The sequence below is a fragment of the Setaria viridis genome, chromosome 4 (genome assembly GCF_005286985.2).
Source record: "Setaria viridis chromosome 4, Setaria_viridis_v4.0, whole genome shotgun sequence".
Taxonomy (NCBI): domain Eukaryota; kingdom Viridiplantae; phylum Streptophyta; class Magnoliopsida; order Poales; family Poaceae; genus Setaria; species Setaria viridis.
Genome location: NC_048266.2, coordinates 32,421,061 through 32,436,975, shown reverse-complemented (window position 1 = coordinate 32,436,975; position 15,915 = coordinate 32,421,061). Strand labels below are relative to the sequence as shown.

The window sequence follows — 15,915 nt, the reverse complement described above, 5'->3', positions numbered from 1 at the left end:
TGGTTCGTGCTTTTCTGGTCCTGGGCTCTCGTGTAAAATGTGTAACCATTTATCTCATAGCCTTGGAATTTGACGATTGTGGTAGCAGGTCCCCTGGCTAACCAGGCAAGCTGTGGGTGAATCTCAGAGTTACCCATAAGTTGTTGGCGCAACCAAGAGGGAAAAGTTTCCATGTGATGACGGGTAAGCCAAGCATCGGATTTGGTCGGATTTTTCGAAGCTACCATCTGCCTGTGCTGCTCGATATACGGAGACACAAAGGATGACTGTTGTAGAACAGTGTAGTGTGCCTTGTTGAACAAATTAGTATCATTGCTCAAACTTGATTTCCTTCCAAGGGTGCCCATTCCTCGGAGCCTCCCCTCGTGGCGTGAAGTTGGAACCCCAATCGAGTCGATTGAATCAATAAAATCAACACAAAACTCGATCACCTCCTCTGTTCCATATCCCCTGGCGATGCTTCCTTCTGGACGAGCACGATTACGAACATAGTTTTTTAGGACTGCCATGAACCTCTCGAAAGGCCACATATTGTGCAGGTATACAGGTCCGAGAATACCAATCTCTTTTACTAGGTGAACCAGTAAGTGCGTCATAATATTGAAGAAGGATGGTGGAAATAACAACTCAAAACTGACAAGACATTGCACCACATCGTTCTTTAGCTTTGATAGCTTGGATGGATCGATTGCCTTCTGCGAAATCGCATTGAGAAATGCGCATAGCTTTACGAGCGGCAACCGGACATTTTCTGGTAGAACACCCCTCAGTGCAACCGGAAGCAACTGGGTCATCAACATGTGGCAGTCATGAGCCTTGAGATTTGTAAACTTCTTTTGTTTCATATTTATTATTCCCTTTATATTCGAGGAGTACCCAGACGGGACCTTCATACTATTCAAGCATTCAAACATGCTATCCTTCTCCTCCTTGCTGAGAGTGTAACTGGCAGGACGTAAGTAGTGCTGTCCATTATCTCTCTTTTCCGGATGTAGGTCATCTCGTTGCCCCATGGCTTTCAGGTCCTGTCGTGCTTCCAATGTATCTTTTGAGGTTCCATAAACACCCATGAAGCCTAGCACGTTCACGCAAAGATTCTTCGTCAGGTGCATCACATCTATTGCGTTGCGAACCTCTAGGATTTCCCAATAAGGTAGCTCCCAAAATATTGACTTTTTCTTCCACATGGGTGCATGTCCGTTATCATCGTTCGGAACAGGTTGGCTACCAAGTCCCTTTCCAAAGACTACATGTACATCCTTCATCATCTCGAACACACGCTTTCCATTACGGTGTGCAGGTTTTTTACGATGGTCTGGCGTCCCTTTGAAATGCATCCCGCTCTTTCTCAGCTGGTGGTGAGCCGGGAGAAATCGACGATGACCCATATAGACGACCTTCTTACAGTGCTTCAAGTACATGCTATCTGTGTCATCTAAACAGTGGGTGCATGCCCGATATCCCTTATTTGTCTGTCCTGAAAGATTACTCAATGCAGGCCAATCGTTGATGGTTACGAACAACAGTGCTCGTAGATTAAAGATCTCTTGTCTATCCTCATCCCACACACGTACACCTTCTTCCTTCCAGAGCTGTAAAAGGTCATCAACCAACGGCCTTAGGTACACGTCAATGTCGTTGCCGGGTTGTTTTGGGCCTTGGATAAGCGCCGGCATCATAATGAACTTCCGCTTCATGCACAGCCAAGGAGGAAGGTTGAACATACAAAGGGTCACAGGCCAAGTACTATGACCACTACTCAACTCACCGAATGGATTGAATCCATCAGTGCTTAAACCAAACCTTATGTTCCTTGCTTCACTTTCAAAGTCTGGGAATGTTCTATCAATTGATCTCCACTGTGCCCCATCTGCGGGGTGTCTCAGCATCTCATCTTCCTTACGGTCTTCTTTGTGCCATCGCATCAACTTAGCATTCGCCTTGTTCCTGAACAAGCGCTTCAAGCGTGGTATTATAGGGAAATACCACATCACCTTCGCGGGAACTCTCTTCTTGGGAGACTGCCCCTCGACATCACCAGGATCATCTCGCCTGATCTTATACCGCAGGGCTTCGCAGACGGGACAAGCATCCAATTCCTCGTATTCATCACCACGATAGAGGATACAGTCATTAGGGCATGCGTGTATCTTCTGAACATCCAATCCGAGAGGGCAAATAATCTGTTTAGCTTCATATGTTGTGGACGGTAATTCATTATTCTCGGGGAGAATCTTCTTGACAATTCTCAACATCCCCTGAAATGCCTTATCGGACACACCATTTTTTGCCTTCCATTGCACAAATTCTAGTGTCGTACCTAGTTTTTTATGGCCCTGCTGGCAACCTGGGTACAACAATTTTTGGTGATCATCTATCATGCGCTGCAACTTTGCTGCTTCCTTCTCAGTTTCGCAATCTCTGTATGCATCTCGTATCACCTGACCAAGGTCATCAGTAGGGTCATTTTCTGCAAACTCATCTTCATCAGCCTCGCCCATTGTAGTACCTGCAAAAGCTTGACCTGCAACCCAGTCCGGAATGGTGTCATCTTCCTCCTCCTCCTCGCCATCTTCCATTACAACCCCTAGTTCACCGTGCTTGGTCCAAACCAAATAGTTAGGCATGAAACCGTATTTAAACAAGTGGCTGTGAATAGTCCCCCAGGAATCCTTTGAATACTCCTTCCTGTTATTGCATTGGAAGCATGGACAACATACGAACCCATTCTCTGCCTTGTTCGCTTTTGCCACTTCGAGAAAATAATGCAAGCCATCAATAAACACCTTGCTCCGCCTGTCTGCATTATACATCCAATGCCGGTCCATCTGCATCGTATTACGCACGAAAATGGATTACACTTGACAATCCCAAACACTGCATAAGTTGTTCAACTTGAAGACCGTGATCATCTCGCGAGGATGTCCTCAACTGGGCGGCACCGCACTTCGTCATTAAAGAGGTTAGATGCTACGGAAAAGGGGACACGGTCACGATGTCCGTATCCACTCTTTCTCGTAGAATCGAACCTCCTTCTTGACATACGTTGCTGCTCGGCGGAGAACATCCTCGGCGAGATGAACACGGTATGCAAGTTCAACAAGTAGCAGAAGTCATCTATGTACAAAAATTCTTTCCTTACCACTACAGAAGTTGTTGAACTTGAAGACCGTGTTCATCTCGCGAGGATGTCCTCAGCTGGGCGGCACCGCACTTCGTCATGAAAGAGGTTAGATGCTACGGAAAAGGGGACACGGTCACGATGTCCGTATCCACTCTTTCTCGTAGAATCGAACCTCCTTCTTGACATACGTTGCTGCTTGGCGGAGAACATCCTCGCCGAGGCGAACACGGTATGCAAGTTCAACAAGTATGGATTTAAAAAACCATATTGAATTTGATAAGATAAACCGTCTAGACAAGGTAGCATCATTTTTAAACCACTGAAATAATGCATACTATATATGACACATCAATCTCCCTCACATTCTAGCTCAAAATACCTCTCCATTTTTCTACTTCATCATCACATTGTAGCAAATAATCTTTCCATCTCCAAAGCATAAATCAAAGCATAACACGAGGATGAAGTAGCAAACCTTCGCAGCACTTGTTGGCTGAGTCAAATTCCCACGAAAATGAGGGAAAAAACTTCGGGCAGCACCTCCCTTGCTTGGGCACCACCGGAGAGTAGGTGAAGCTCAGCTCTCTATCAATGTGCTGGACTGCTCGGGCTGGAGGAAGAAGAAAGTCTCTGTCTCGGGTATAGTGGGGGATGAGTTTTAATCCCGGTTAAAAACTCCAACCGAGACAAAAGGAAACACCTTTTGTCCCGGTTGGAAAGTTAGTCCCGGTTGGAGGATCCAACCGGGATAAAAGGGACACCCTTTTATCCCGGTTGGAGGAACCAACCGGGACTAACCCTTTTATCCCGGTTGGTGCCTCCAACCGGGATAAAAGGGTGTCCCTTTTATCCCGGTTGGATCCTCCAACCGGGATAAAAGGGTCCCGCCACCGACGGCCCCCCGCTAGCCGTTGCAACCGGGACTAAAGGGGGGCCTTTAGTCCCGGTTGCAAGTACCAACCGGGAGTAAATCTCCCCTCCAAATTCCCGCACCCCGGCGCACCCCCTTTTGTCCCGGGCCACTTTTAAACCGGGATAAAAGGGGGTGGATCGAAAGTCAGTTCTCTACTAGTGTAAATTCATCCTCTTGTCCATAGCACGAAAGTGTGTCTATTCTACTACCCAAAAGTTTTGTGTCCTAGTTCTACTTCTATACTAATATGACAATTTAGGAGAGTAGTAATTGTTGAAAGTAAATAGAGTAGCAATTGTTGAAAGTAAATAGTAGTAAAAGCTTATGAAAGCAGCTACATCTCAGTTATACACTCAATTTCATCTACTCTCTCAACAAGTACCTTTTTAATACTAGATGGTGTTATGAATCGGTACTAAAATGCTTCCGGTGGCTATCAAATTTGGACTGAGTACTGATATTAGCATTAGTACCGGATCCAACTTTAACCGGTACTATCAGGTTGGACGAATGAGCGTAGTTTATGATGTTTAGTTAAAATTGTCATACGTAAAGCACAAAGAGTACGTGACATGCAAATTATATTGGATCATTCGATATATCTCAGACCTTATTACACGTGAAGAAAATGACTTAGGGGGATGGGGAAATAATTAGCCTTCTGAATCTACCACGATTTTTTTTGAAATAAATGAATCTAACACGGTATGGCCGGACTGAGGGGCCACATCGACACAAAGATAACAGTGGTACTGTTGCTGCAATTATTGATGACTGTAGCACTGAACCGAATATATGTTAGCTAGGCCACGCCCATGTTGCATAAGCCAGTTGTTCCAACCTATTGGCGTCTCAAGAAGTGAAGGCACAGCTCTACCCTTCCTTCTTTCTTCTTTTTTTTTACTTGGAAAATTCTGCAACTACTCTAGTACTTTCTGCTCCTTCCATCTGGTTGTATTGTATGCTCCATCTCGATGATGTCTAATTGTTTTGCTCTGGCAGGGCGTGCTGGTGACGAATTAAGTGGCTGAGCAAGAGACGGTGGCTCGATCGATGAACACCACTGGCGAAGGTAAGCCTCTCGAAGTCTCGAACTATTTGTCCATCTTCAGTTTTCTGCTGGCAGTTGCTCATTTGTTGATTGGCAACTGCGATAGATGTGCGTGCACATGTTAAGTTAAAGCCCTTCGCGTTTCGTTATTCATTAAAAATTTGTTAGTTGACTCCATACATATGTTTGTGAAAAGGGTAGCAGGTGGGGCTAATCCTCCAGATCTAATAAAAAGGGCCAAGTTGTTGTCCATCGTCATCAGTAAACAATGGAGCAACCAAAGAACTCTCCTCTTCTTCTTTCTCCTCTGCACAGTCAGCTCAGGCTCCTGTATTTCTTTCTCCTCTTAATAAAATACGTATCAAAGCACGGTAAAAAAAAACACTCCTCTTCTTCAATTTCTGGGTACGGTTGATTTTGGGATGATGAATGTGAGCTTCTCATGTATAGATGCTTCTTGTTTCAAAGAAACCGATCTCAGCCTGAGTCTCTTCTCCCTCCTATCCCATCCCTAGCTGCGCCCCACCCTACTCCCGTGCCAGATGGTGGCTGCGCCAGACGTGGCTTCCTATCATTCCTGTTATATTACATGCACCAATCGATAGACAATAACTCAATCTAGCTAGAAGCTTAAGACGATGGCAATTGTGCTAGAAGAAGCCATCTTGATTGGGCCAGTGTGGTACAAAAATGGATGCTTTGTTCCGGGCTCTTTTTTTTTTTTGTGTTTCGAGATGCAAGCTTGTCCATGGTTATTCTTTTCTGCATTGACTCGCCAATGCAGCAGGCTGAGGTGCTGGACTATGCTACTATGTAAGATCCTGTTTAGATCTACCTATCTAAAATTTAGTTAGTTAAAGTTTAAAAATTTTCTTTTAGCAGGTTAAATTTTAGTTGGTTAGTTAGGGGTGTTTGGATCCACTAGTTAAATGATAGTTGTTAAAAATAATTACCATGCTACCCTTCATTAATTGCACCTCTATCTCCCGAGATGTATGTACCAAAATCTTCTGTTGCTCTGTTCCGTCGTTCTGTATCTCGCCAGGAGCTGCTGTTGGTGTGCTCCGTTGCTCTGTACGTCGCACAAAGTAAAGGGAAAAAATAGAAAAGGTTCTTTCAAAGGCTAAAGACAAACAATACCAGAAGCTGGAACACAGAATAGAACAAACACATATTCACTGCACAACCGATCAGCCATGCCCCCACACTGCCCAGCGCGCGTCGTAGCCCGATGTACCCGGACCCGCCCTGCAGCACCCGCCGCTTGCCGCCGCCGACGGTGGCCATCCCGGCCACGTCGCACTCGCCCACTCCGTCCACGTCCATGTACTCCATGCACTCGCCCACCGTGCCCCGGCATGCGCGCCCGCTACTGATTGCGCGCCGCACCACGAGGTGGCCGGCCAGCAGGTCGCCGGCGCCCACGCGCCCGCCGACGCCGGTGCCGGTGCCGGGCTGGCAGTTGTAGTAGGAGGCGCCGCGCTGGGAGCAGGGCACCATCTCCGGTTGCACCATCTTGCGCCGCCGGCCCTGCAGAAAGTGCCGGCGAGAGGAGATGGAGTGACGGCAGGCTAGGGTCACGGCAGGATGGATTTGCGCGGGAGGAGGGAACCTGCGGGAGGGAGAGGAGGAGTGGCCTGGCGGCGGCGCTATGTTACGGAGAGATGGGGATTGCGGGAGGGAGAGGAGTTTTTTCGGGAGGGAGGCGCACGGGTGGGAAGGAGGGGGGGGGGGGGGGGGGGGGGGGGGGGGGGGGGGGGGGGGGGGGGGGGGGGGGGGGTTGGGGGTTGTACCGAGGTAGTGGAGGGGTAAAATTATCTTTAAACATTTTTATTTAGATTTAGCTAGTTTAGCAAGTTGAAATCAGCTAAAGGGGTTAAAGTTTAGCTGGATGCCTCTAGCTGGACTTTAGCTGCCCTGTTTGGATCCTTAGCGGTGTTTGAATCCTGGAGTTAAAGTTTAGTCCGTATCACACCGGATATTCGAATGCTAATTAGGATGACTAAATATAAGGTAATTACAAAACTAATTGCAGAAACTCTAGGCTAAATCGTGAGACGAATCTATTAAGCCTAATTAATTCATCATTAGCAAATGTTTACTGTAGCACCGTATTGTCAAATCATGGACTAATTAGGCTTGATAGATTCGTCTCGCGATTTAGCCTAGGGGTTGTGAAATTGGTTTTATAATTAGTCTATGTTTAATACTCCTAATTAGTGTCAAACATTCGATGTGACAGGGGCTAAAGTTTAGCCTGGGATCTAAACACCTCCTTAGCTGCTAAATTTAACCAGCTAAACTGTAGATGATGATCCAAACAGGACCATACTATTTTGCCATCAGAATATGTACATGCCGGACAGGAAATTGATTTAACATCTGTCTGTGCTCGTGACAACGTATGGGCCATAAGCTAGTTTTTGGTAATAAAGAGCCTAGCCCATCATAATTCATGGTTGATTGTCGTCGAAGGGACAAATTTGGATAGCTCACAGTTTGCACAAGCGCCATCTTGACATGGCTAAAAATAAGCTAGTACTTTAGTCTGACAGTTTGCGTACTTTGTTTGCAGGAGTGGTCTGGAGCGTTTCAAACGCAGATCAATACAAGCAGCTGTGCAAGAAATGTACATTGTTATGGATCAATATATTTCTTCATCCAAAGAAAACAGTAAGAATTGTGGAATTTTGTGTGATCGTGGCTGCTGTGGTTCTGCTTATCCTTTTGCTCGTTGGTCCCTGGCGCCGCCGCTCCCGCAACCCGATCGTCCTGTACGCAGTCAGCGGAGCGTACCTGCTTTCATTTCCTCTGCTTTCATACACGCTGGGGCTGATGCAGGGCGTCGTCAAAAACGAACTGTACCTGGTGTGGGCTACATTCCTCATCCTCCTCATCAGCGGCGCCAACTCGGTGTCTGTCCAGAATCTCGATGAGAACAAGCAGTGGCTGAAACTTATCCTGGACAATGTCATGTACCTGATCTACGGTGGTTCGACCGTGGCCATCTTTTTCGTTGACGCAACCGAAGGGATGACCATCCGTGCCGGAGCTCTGTTGATCTTGTTTACTCTACTGTCAATCAAAAACTTCGAGAGGATAATTGCTCTCAAACTAGCCAGTGATCCACGGAGCAGCGGCAGCCAGACGGTCGCCCGCCACATGAAGGACTATGAGATGGCGCTGGGGAGCGCTCCCGATGATTATGACCCTCGTACCATGCGGGGGTATAACTACCTTGTTCATCCCTTCCACGTGAGCCTGCCAACAGGACCTAGACAAGACCACATCCAGACAGCTTCTGATGAACTAATCACCTTGCACAAGATCTGCCTCCATGGCAATGGCGTTCTACAGTCGTCCGCTGAGGACCCAGCGATCTGCCACTTGAAGGACGTCTGCCTTTCGTTCGCACTATTCCGCCTCACGGTGCGACGATACTTCGGGTATTCTTGCGCTGAAGCTGGGATCGCCAAGACTCGTGACCTCGTCCTCCAGGGGCTCTTGCGGGAAATGGAGGATGCCAAAGACTGCAAGAGAGCATTCCAAGTGATCGAGGTGGAGCTAGGTTTCCTCTATGACTTCTTCTACACCAAGAATGCAGTAATCATGATCCGCGGAGAGATACGGTCCGCTGTTCTTTCACTCTGCATCACCTTGCTGAGTATATTCATCGGGGTATATGCTCTCATCGACCTCAAGCCACATGAGGAATATTGGGAATTTGGATTTGTTGCCACGGAGAAACAAGGCATTATTGTCACCAAAGTAATATTGTGTGCCCTTGCGATATTTCAACTGCTGCAGATAGGGATGTACTGCGCCTCTGATTGGGCAAAAGTATCTCTGGTTTGCAAGTACATGGCAGAACCCGCATGGCATGGGAACTCATACATTGGGAAACTTTTCCTGTTAATCGGACAAGTTTCAATCTTTCTGGAGGAATGCAAATGGTTTGGCCGCTGGGAGAACAAGATCGGCCAATACTCACTCATGGATTCTTTCAGATACCCTGATAATCAGTTCTTGGAGAAACATAGTGAGCTTATGACCATGTTCCGGGAAGGAAGAAAAAAAGGACAGTCCATACCAGTGCCCATGGAGTTGAAGAAAGCGATAGCATGGACTCTCAAGGCCTCAAATGGCCAGATTGCAAACGGAGCACCGGCACTTGTGAGGCATGGCATGCCTGAGCTGTGCTGGGCATGTCCAACCAACAATGAGTTCACTCTAGCTCAGGTTATATTGTTATGGCACATTGCAACAAGCTACTGCGAGATATCAGAATCGAACCGAGTCAATGTGCAACCCACAGCACAAACCAGTAATCCGAAGCTTGTTGCCACCAGCTTGTCCAAGTATTGTGCATACTTGGTCAAGTTCGCCCCAAAACTGGTTCCTGGCAGTCCAATAGAGACAGAGTCCACGCTTGAGGAACTAGTATACGAAGCAAGAAGAGCTTTCAAGGTAAATCCGGATATATTGACATTGTTTGGGGAGCTGCAGCAACAGCACAACGAAGGAAGGGCACGCGATTGGGTGTTGGCCAAGGGCGCCGTACTTGGGATAAAACTAGCGAGCATGGAGGACCAGGTGACGCGGTGGAACCTTCTCGCAGATTTCTGGGCAGAGCTGATGCTGTACATCGCCCCATGTGACAATGTTGCTGCCCATATAGAGTCGCTTGCTGAAGGTGGCGAGTTCGTGACACATGTTTGGGCTTTGCTTATGCATGCTGGCATCCTGGAGCGTCCTGCTGCTCATGCCATCTAATCAAACTGAGAAGTCGGGGGCAAGAACACCCGCAAATAACTGTCCTCAATCCTGTTGTGATTGCTATTATTTGTGTATTAAAACGTCGTTATTATGTGTGACTGTGTGAGTAAAGACAATGAAACCTGGTTGTATTGTGAGGTCCGCACGTATGCGTTGGGTTCATTTGGTGCTGAAGTGTTGTAACCCTATTTATTTATCTGCCTACCTGGTTGCATGTGTGCCTGTGTTTGCAAAATGGATGTCCGTTTCTAAGGTGAACTTCTCTAGGGTGAAGCCGCCTGAAGCACTCGTGAGTGGCATGAGTGAACTTCTACTTGGGGCGATGAGCTGCATTAGTTAGCAGCAGCCTATGTCTTCTCAAATCATGTTGGTAATAGTCTAATAGACAATAATGACAACTTATGTCTATTCAAATACTTCCTCTTTTTTTTACATGTCACATTTGCTTTGTCCTAAGTCAAACTTGTCCAACTTTGATCAAATTTATAGAAAAACATAACATCTACAATACTAATTTGTTTCATGTTTCATTGAATAAACCATGGAATATATTTTGATATTTGATAGTGTAGATGTTATATTTTTCTATAAACTTGATCAAAATTGAACAAGTTTGACTTAGGACAAACAAAATATAACATGTTATAAAATATTGTATAGAACAATGAGGATGGCTATTGTACTGATATATTTGCGGTTGGAAGGATTCACGGCAAAGTTTAACTCGATCGCCAGTAAAACATTCATCAAAAAGTGGTTCAGCTAAACTTGTAAGGCATAGAAATTGCCTTAACCACCTAGATCACTCGTCACCTAGATCACTCGTACATACAGTCAAATAAAAATTCTATTTGAATGCTACTAACTAAACTTTAGCTGAACCTGTTTGGATCCCCTAGCTATAATTTAGCTAGTGTCTTAACTATCACCCAGAGTTTAGCTGCGTGCTCCCAGCAAAACAACTAAATTAAGCTGGTGGGATCAACCATGACCTAAGACATAAGGAGTATACGAGGGACGACGATGTACTCATCAGAGCTTACGATATCATTACGACCCTGGTCCCTAGCTAGTCGAGTGCCACCTTTCTGCAGGGGCTGATTGAACAATTAATTATTCGGCTGTGGGAGAGAACCATGTAGGGTAGCAGCTATTCATCATGCAGATAATCCTAAAACCAAACAGTGAGAGTGTTTTGTCCTTATGGCCTCATTACTGATCGAGTGAACTGCAATGGTTGAATTGATGGTGTGCCCTAGCGTCATGGCCTCACTGCTGATCAAGAAAGCTTCCATCAAATCACATGCCAATAGACCACGATGCAACACTCATTAGGGAACGCTCGTGCCATCCAACGCTCACGGCATCTACAGTCACCGCCTGTCAGGCCTCCAGCACAAACATATAGTCATTTCGTTTCATAAATAGTATAGCTAACTGGTAGATACCATCGATCGATTGTATTATGCTAGTTAAACTTGAAAATGAGGTATTATGATCTTGATTCCAAGATAATGTGAGAGACAGCATGGTAAACCATCCACTCACTGAACAAACTATACTAACAAAACTCTGACATTGAAAAGGCCATGTGTCTGTTACAAGCTGATCCTGGCGAACCCGTTCAGGGAAGGTAGGGGATTCAGCCATTCAGGCATTCACAATCGACATCCATCTATGTTGAGGAGGGATACATCATGACATGAGGTACGTACAGATAAGACGGCAGCGGTTGTAACTGAGTCTTAAGTAAAGAAACGATGGTTGCAGCTATAAACATAAAAAAGACTTACAATGCTGCTTACCATTCTGCGTCTTTTCAAAGCGGATACTTGCGTTGTGCCGGGTGGGAGTATGCATTCCCAATTACAGTTATTGCTATGTATATATGGAGAATTCGAGATACAGTACTCTCCCTTTCTTCTGCAGTGGCAAATCAAATACTGGATTTTGAAAATATAGCATCCAAGAAATGCAGCAATGAGCTGTGCTGATGCCTGCAACAATTTCTCGCAAGCGCTCCCATTTCCAGTTGCCAACCCAGTAACAAGCTGCGATGGCAATGTGGAATGCAGTGCGAGCTGTCAGCAGCAGCGCAGCTTGGAACGGGAAGGGAGCCAAACCAAACACATGAAAACACACAAGCTTAGCTTCTCATCTGCACAAAAACTGCATGAAGAGCACACAAGCTTAGCTTCTCATATGCACAAAAACTGCATGAGCGGCCGGCGTCCAGTTATAAATGGTGTGCTACTAACATACCCTATCACGTAATAGGTAAACTTATCTTCTCTTACAAGGTCTGTCGATCATCTGACACTGAAGAAAGTAGACAAGTAATATAACTGCATCAATCATGAGACATTGGAGAAAGCCAAGTTGATAAGTAGTACAACTACATCATGTCACTACAAAAGTACTCCATGGTTTCACATGCTCCACCATGCACTGAAAGCGTCCATCGTTGGAGATTAGCAAGAAAGTATCAGTTGTTGTTGGAGATTAGCAAGTATCAGTTGTCAATCAAGTACATGCTAGTCAATGGCCACTCCCAAAAACAATCAAGTATCAGTTGTGAAAGATTGCATGATTAAAAAAATACTACTCACTGATCAAACCATGCTAATACTATGCAATAATTATATAAAGACGGTCTGCCTTCTAGTTAGGAGCAAATATGTTCAGAGGCAGATAGAGAGATTGTCATTTCCTAATTTATATCCATCATTGTCACAACTCTGAAATGCCGTCCAACAACCGTCAAAGGAAACAGCAGGGCATGAAATACATATAGATCGCTGCAGTATCATTTGAGTAGCAATATATACGCATATCCAAAGTCCAAACTTAAGTCCCACATCACAGGAAGCTCAACGCTAACCAGCCCTACACTCAGAGACACAACTATTTTACTAGCGACACAACAGCAGCCAAAGCACACGATGAAGCTTAAAACCAAGGATTAATCCTCTGTAGGCAGACATGTTAGAAGTCTCACTGCATTCATAGCAGTTTACTTTCAAATATCAAAGCCAGAGTAAACGCCACTCCCCCTCAGGAGCCGTTTCTCCTCCTCGACGTAGTTCTTCCCTCTGCTGGCCTGCCCCCGATCCCTCTTCCGCTTCTCCTTCTGCGAGAAGGAAGCATTCTTATGGTCTTTCTCTAATAGTAACTGGTTCAGCGGTGCATTCTGCACACCGATAAGCTTCTCTCCTTCAGTTACTGCAGCCCTTGTACGCTCCCGTTCTTCATAGGACTCAGGCGCATCTTCTTTGTCATCACGATCTTTTCCAGTGGACCATGACCAATTAGATTCCTCCTGGGGACGAACTGTCAGGACAGATGGACCACCGCGGTATCCATGCCTGCTCAAAGCACTGAAATCCACACCACCAGTTTTCTTCCTCTTTGACACGGCTACTGTTCAAGAGCTAAAATCAATGTTAAATTAAACCCTAACAATGAGTTATCATACTTAGAACAACAATCATCTGGAGTTCATATTTACTGTTGGTACTTGCTATTTAGCAAATAAAACTGTGTCGGCTTCAACAGTACCAAAATAGACAAAATAAAAAGGCCCAACTTGTTTGCTAATCCAACTTTATGGAAGGGAACACTGGATCTATGTAAGCATGATACAAGGGATCCGATGCCCAAAGACTAGCTAAGTGCCGACCAGAGGTGGTCAACCTATGGACTTCTTCAGTAGCCCAAATTAGGGTCTCAGCTCTCACAGGGTGGACAACGGCGTCTAGACGCCGATGCTCATCATCACTCCCAATCCTTTGCTGATCCCACCTTTTCAATAGGACATTAGTGAGGTAATGCAAGGGTTGTTTGTACAACTGCTTCAGTGATCTGGCAAGTCCCATCCATGATGTGAATGGGATTAGGGAATCACGGTAAGCAGGAACCGGAATGTGCTTCATGTAATGTTGATACATTTCGGCCCTCCTGATCAGAGCACCTGCATGATCCCATTACTACATTAGAAAGACCATTCCTGAGGATCTGCAACAGCTCAGTCCATGTCTCAGAGGTGCCCAGTTAAGAAACACTAGTTTCTTTCCCCAACGAACATTTCTAAATCTCAAATTTAATACTTAGTTGCAAGAAATGCATTGAGAGTTGTTATTTGGCTATAATTGCAAAAAACAAAAGATGCAATAATACAAACCACAACTATATCTAAAAGTGCATTGCTTATTTGCACAAACTCATACTTGGAAAGATCCAGAAACAAATTTCCTGAATATATTGGCTAGTAAATCTGCAGCTACAGTAGTAAACCAGCTGAGAGTGAGAACTTGGGGTCAGCTAAGAGAGCCAATTTAGTGCTATCACAATCTGAAAAAAAAAAAGAAAAGGAAAACCTAATGGTTCCAAGAAAATCCAAGCTGCAACTGTATTAATATGCAACCATCAGTTTGGGAAACTCAAAACTTCAATCCAAATAACTTGAGGACAAGATTACACAGGACAAGCTGACAATTCTTCATTGAAATAGAGATAGCTAAAGGTAAACAAGATATCATAGACTTCACTCAATTTCTTAGAGTGATACCTGTTCAATCTGTTTGCAAGCACACCTAGTTTTGTAAGGCAAACAGATATCAACTAAGCACGTCTCTCCAACAACTTGCTTTATTATTTCTTCTACATTCAATTTGAACGCACAACAGTCTTCATAGGTGGTTCAGAAAAGAAGCATTCATGTACACGTGGCAAATATAAAGCCTATGACCTATGTGAACAAACTGTTGAACAAACAGTCTTCATGTGAGCTGATATGTACACGAACAAACTTCAACAATCACAGTAAATCAGCAATCAACCATATCAGCTCATTACCTACCCACGAGTGAAACACACAAATGCGAAGTGATTCACGGATCAAAAGCTCTCACCTTCTGCTGGTGAAGCAGCTTTGGAGGAATTGGGCAGTCTAAAGGCGTTCCAACCATTCCCCTTACCAGCCTCATCATCAGAATCCGAGCTCAGGGAATCATCAGAAGACACGTCCTCCGCTTCCTCACGCGGCGCCCCCCTCTTCGTATCTAATAACAACAAATAGTGTCAACAGCACTCCATTAGGAAACAATCTTCACAGATAGAAAGTAATATGTGTTTATACGTTACAGATGGCCAATACAAAGCCTATAACCTATGTTGCAACATTGGGAAGGTGAAAGGTGAACAAGCGACCACAGTTCACCAACGCACAGACCAGCCTACTCATAATTGGGCAATCAATCATCTCAGGGCCAAAGCAGAGCACATAAATTTCAATAATCGCAGTGGAGTAGTGGACGCATATGCAAAGAGATTGGTGTACCCGGAGTCAACAAATCACAGTATAGCTCTCACCTTCTAGGCTTCTACCTTAAAAGAAAAAAGAAAAAGAAAAAGAAAAACCTCTCACCTTCTGCTGCCGCAGCAGCTTTGGAAACGCTCCCGAACTTACCCTTCCCGGCCTCTTGGTCGGAATCCGCGCTTGAAGAACCGCCGGAAGACACGTCCTGGGGCTCCTCCCATGGCGCCGCCCTCTTCATATCTGATACCCACAGACGCCGTCAGAGCCCCTCCATCCAGAACCCGCTGAGAACGCAGAGGAGCAGGGGATTGGCGAGCTCACCTGAATCAGAGAGGAGAAACCTCGCCTGAGGTGGATGCGGTTGGGGAGGAGACCGTGGAGGAGCTCGCCGTCGCAGGTCGCCGGCACCGGAGACAGATCCCGAGTCGAAAGTCGAAACCCTCGAGGCCTCGACGGCTTGGAGACCTCTTTGGGCTTTTGAGTACAGACAAGATAGAGATTCTAATTTTGGGCCGGCCTAGTAGATAAAATTGCTCACCCGAAAAAAAAAGGCCGGCCGATATGGGGAATATGCAGCATTAGGCCCAGTCCATGGAACTCTGCTCAGTTATCAAGATTATGCTCCTCCCAAAAAAAGGTTATCTCTAATTAGAATATAACAAACGAGGCGACCTCGGCGAGTAATCGCAGCATCCACGTCGGTGTACCTTGGATCGGCGCTCAGGATTGGCCAT

General features: G+C 45.6%; 2 protein-coding genes across 4 annotated transcripts; one reads left to right on the top strand and one right to left on the bottom strand.

Annotated features, from left to right (window-relative positions):
* Positions 1 to 4,857: 4,857 nt before the first annotated feature.
* Positions 4,858 to 10,099, top strand: LOC117851571 (uncharacterized). Its single transcript, XM_034733403.2, has 3 exons — positions 4,858 to 4,902; positions 5,040 to 5,109; positions 7,664 to 10,099. Exons 2-3 carry the CDS (start codon positions 5,091 to 5,093, stop codon positions 9,859 to 9,861), a joined length of 2,217 nt encoding a protein of 738 aa, XP_034589294.1. The 5' UTR covers positions 4,858 to 4,902; positions 5,040 to 5,090; the 3' UTR covers positions 9,862 to 10,099.
* A 2,443-nt stretch (positions 10,100 to 12,542) lies between these two features.
* LOC117851674 (protein RDM1) lies at positions 12,543 to 15,667 on the bottom strand. Of its 3 annotated transcripts, none has more exons than XM_034733544.2 (4): positions 15,503 to 15,663; positions 15,290 to 15,421; positions 14,775 to 14,924; positions 12,543 to 13,284 (listed from the first exon to the last, which is right to left on the bottom strand). In XM_034733544.2, the coding sequence occupies exons 2-4, from the start codon at positions 15,417 to 15,419 to the stop codon at positions 12,884 to 12,886; spliced, it is 681 nt and encodes a 226-aa protein (XP_034589435.1). In that variant the 5' UTR covers positions 15,420 to 15,421; positions 15,503 to 15,663; the 3' UTR covers positions 12,543 to 12,883. The 3 variants fall into 3 exon arrangements, with proteins under 3 accessions (XP_034589435.1, XP_034589436.1, XP_034589437.1); XM_034733545.2 differs by having other exon boundaries at positions 12,543 to 13,281; XM_034733546.2 differs by lacking the exon at positions 12,543 to 13,284 and adding an exon at positions 13,357 to 13,834 and having other exon boundaries at positions 15,503 to 15,667.
* Between the last annotated feature and the right edge of the window lie 248 nt (positions 15,668 to 15,915).